Genomic DNA, 2,109 nt, shown 5'->3' with positions numbered 1-2,109 from the left:
CACACACACACACACACTCACACACACACACTCGCTCTGAAACAGGCTGTGTGTTATTTCTCAGAGGAGGTTTGTGTGTGTGTGTGTGTGTGTGTGTTTGGTGTAGTGCTGACACAAACAGGTGTGTTTCCTGTTCATATCCGTGAGGGGCCTGCAGACGGGGCCACAGAGGCCCTTACAGAGCCCGTCATCTGAGGGACATTATTAGTGCAGGGCGATGCTGAAACCGATTACAAGCACACTATACACACTACTGGTCTCTTCTGCTCAGCAGTTTCTGATTTCTGAAGATCACGTGACACTGAAGACTGGAGTAATGATGCTGAAAATTCAGCTTTGATCACAGAAATAAATTACATTCTAACAGATATTCACATAGAAAACAGCTGTTTTAAATTATAATAATATTTCACAATTTTTACTATATTTTTGATCAAATATATGCAGCCTTGGTGAGCAGAAAAGACTCAGAAACATAAAGAAAAGTCTTAATTATTCCAAACTTTTGAGCCGTAGTGTGTTATTCTGAATATGCCAAGTTTAAGTCTCTGCCACCTTCTCCACAGACACTAATGATCTAGAACCGGACGTGGAGGCAAATCTAGAACCCGAGGAGACGGATGCAGAAGCCAGAGAAGAACAGGAAGAGGAAGTGGAGGAGATACGTGCTGAACAGGAAGTGGGCGGAGCTGAGGAGCGGGTGGAAGAGGAAGAGGAGGGGTCTGAACGGGAAGCGCCGGATGGAGAAGCGGAGGACAGTGGCATCTTGAGTGATAAAGAACGACAGAACGAAGAAGTGAACGAGAAGGACAACTGCTCCGCCTCCAGTATATCCTCAGCCAGCAGCACACTGGAAAGAGAAGATGGACTCAATGCAGGCAGCGCAGAGACAGGTGAGAGTAATGATTACTAAATCAAACAATATGGAGAATTATTATTATACTGAAAATATTATATGTTTATAATGTTATGGAAATGTGTCCTTGAATAAAACTATAAAAAATAAATAATTATAGCTTCAACTATAAATAAATGTGTGTGTGCAATAATAATATATTTGAAAATGCTAAACTAAAAATTGCTGAAAGTAAAACTGGAATAAAATGTCAAATTAATCTGAAAAATATTAAAGTAAAATTAAAATAATAAATATTATGAAATATAATATAATACATAATATACTGTACATTCATACACACAGACACATATGTAATTCTATATGTTAATTTGTTATATTAATTGTTATATTATATAATATTATATTTTAATTAGTAGGGCTGTCAAAATTAACGCGTTAACGCAAATTCATTTTAACGGCACTAATTATATTAACGCGCGATTAACGCAGCGCACATTTTCTGTTTAACCCGTGGCCTAACCCGTAGTTGGAGAAATGGAGATGCATGATGTTGCAAACTTAGCAACTTTTTTCGCTAGATTTAGTAACTTTTCTATGGAAGCCCGTTTCCGCCACTGAATAAAAAATAAAAAAAAAGGTAATTGCGACTTTTTATCTCACAATTCTGACTTTTTTTCACAGAATTGTGAGATATAAACTCACAATTGCGAGTGATAAAGTCAGAATTGCGAGATATAAAATCACAATTGCGTGATATAAACTCACAATTCTGAATTTTTCTCAGAATTGCGTGATATAAACACAATTGCGAGTGATGAAGTCAGAATTGCGAGATATAAAGTCACAATTGCGTGATATAAACTCACAATTCTGACTTTTTTTTCTCAGAATTGCGTGATATAAACACAATTGCGAGATAAAAACTCGCAATTCGGACTTTTTTTCTCACAATTCTGACTTTTTTTCTCGGAATTGCAGAATTCTGACTTTATAACACGCAAATGCAATTTATAAACTCGCAATTCTGAGAAAAAAAGTCAATTGTGAGTTTATATCTCGCAGTTCTCACTTTATTTCTCAAAATTGTGACTTAATGTCTCGCAATTGCGAGTTTATATCACGCAATTCTGACTTTATTTCTCAGAATAGCGAGTTTATATCTCACAATTATGACTTAACTCTGAAATTGCGAGTTTGTATCACGCAATTATGAGAAAAAAGTCAGAATTGTGAGATAAAAAGTCGCAATT

At 36.1% G+C, this 2,109-nt stretch overlaps 1 protein-coding gene across 1 annotated transcript in view; it reads left to right on the top strand.

Moving 5' to 3' along the window:
- fhod3a (formin homology 2 domain containing 3a) overlaps nucleotides 1-2,109 on the top strand; it is a 75,227-nt gene that overhangs the window by 52,138 nt on the left and 20,980 nt on the right. Inside the window, exon 14 of the mRNA XM_016494066.1 lies at nucleotides 567-893. Coding sequence (XP_016349552.1) covers nucleotides 567-893 — 327 coding nt within the window. The remainder of the gene's footprint in view (nucleotides 1-566; nucleotides 894-2,109) is intronic.

Source organism: Sinocyclocheilus anshuiensis, unplaced genomic scaffold (assembly GCF_001515605.1).
Source record: "Sinocyclocheilus anshuiensis isolate Anshui unplaced genomic scaffold, SAMN03320099.WGS_v1.1 scaffold2100, whole genome shotgun sequence".
Lineage (NCBI taxonomy): Eukaryota > Metazoa > Chordata > Actinopteri > Cypriniformes > Cyprinidae > Sinocyclocheilus > Sinocyclocheilus anshuiensis.
This window is presented reverse-complemented; position numbering and strand designations above follow the sequence as displayed.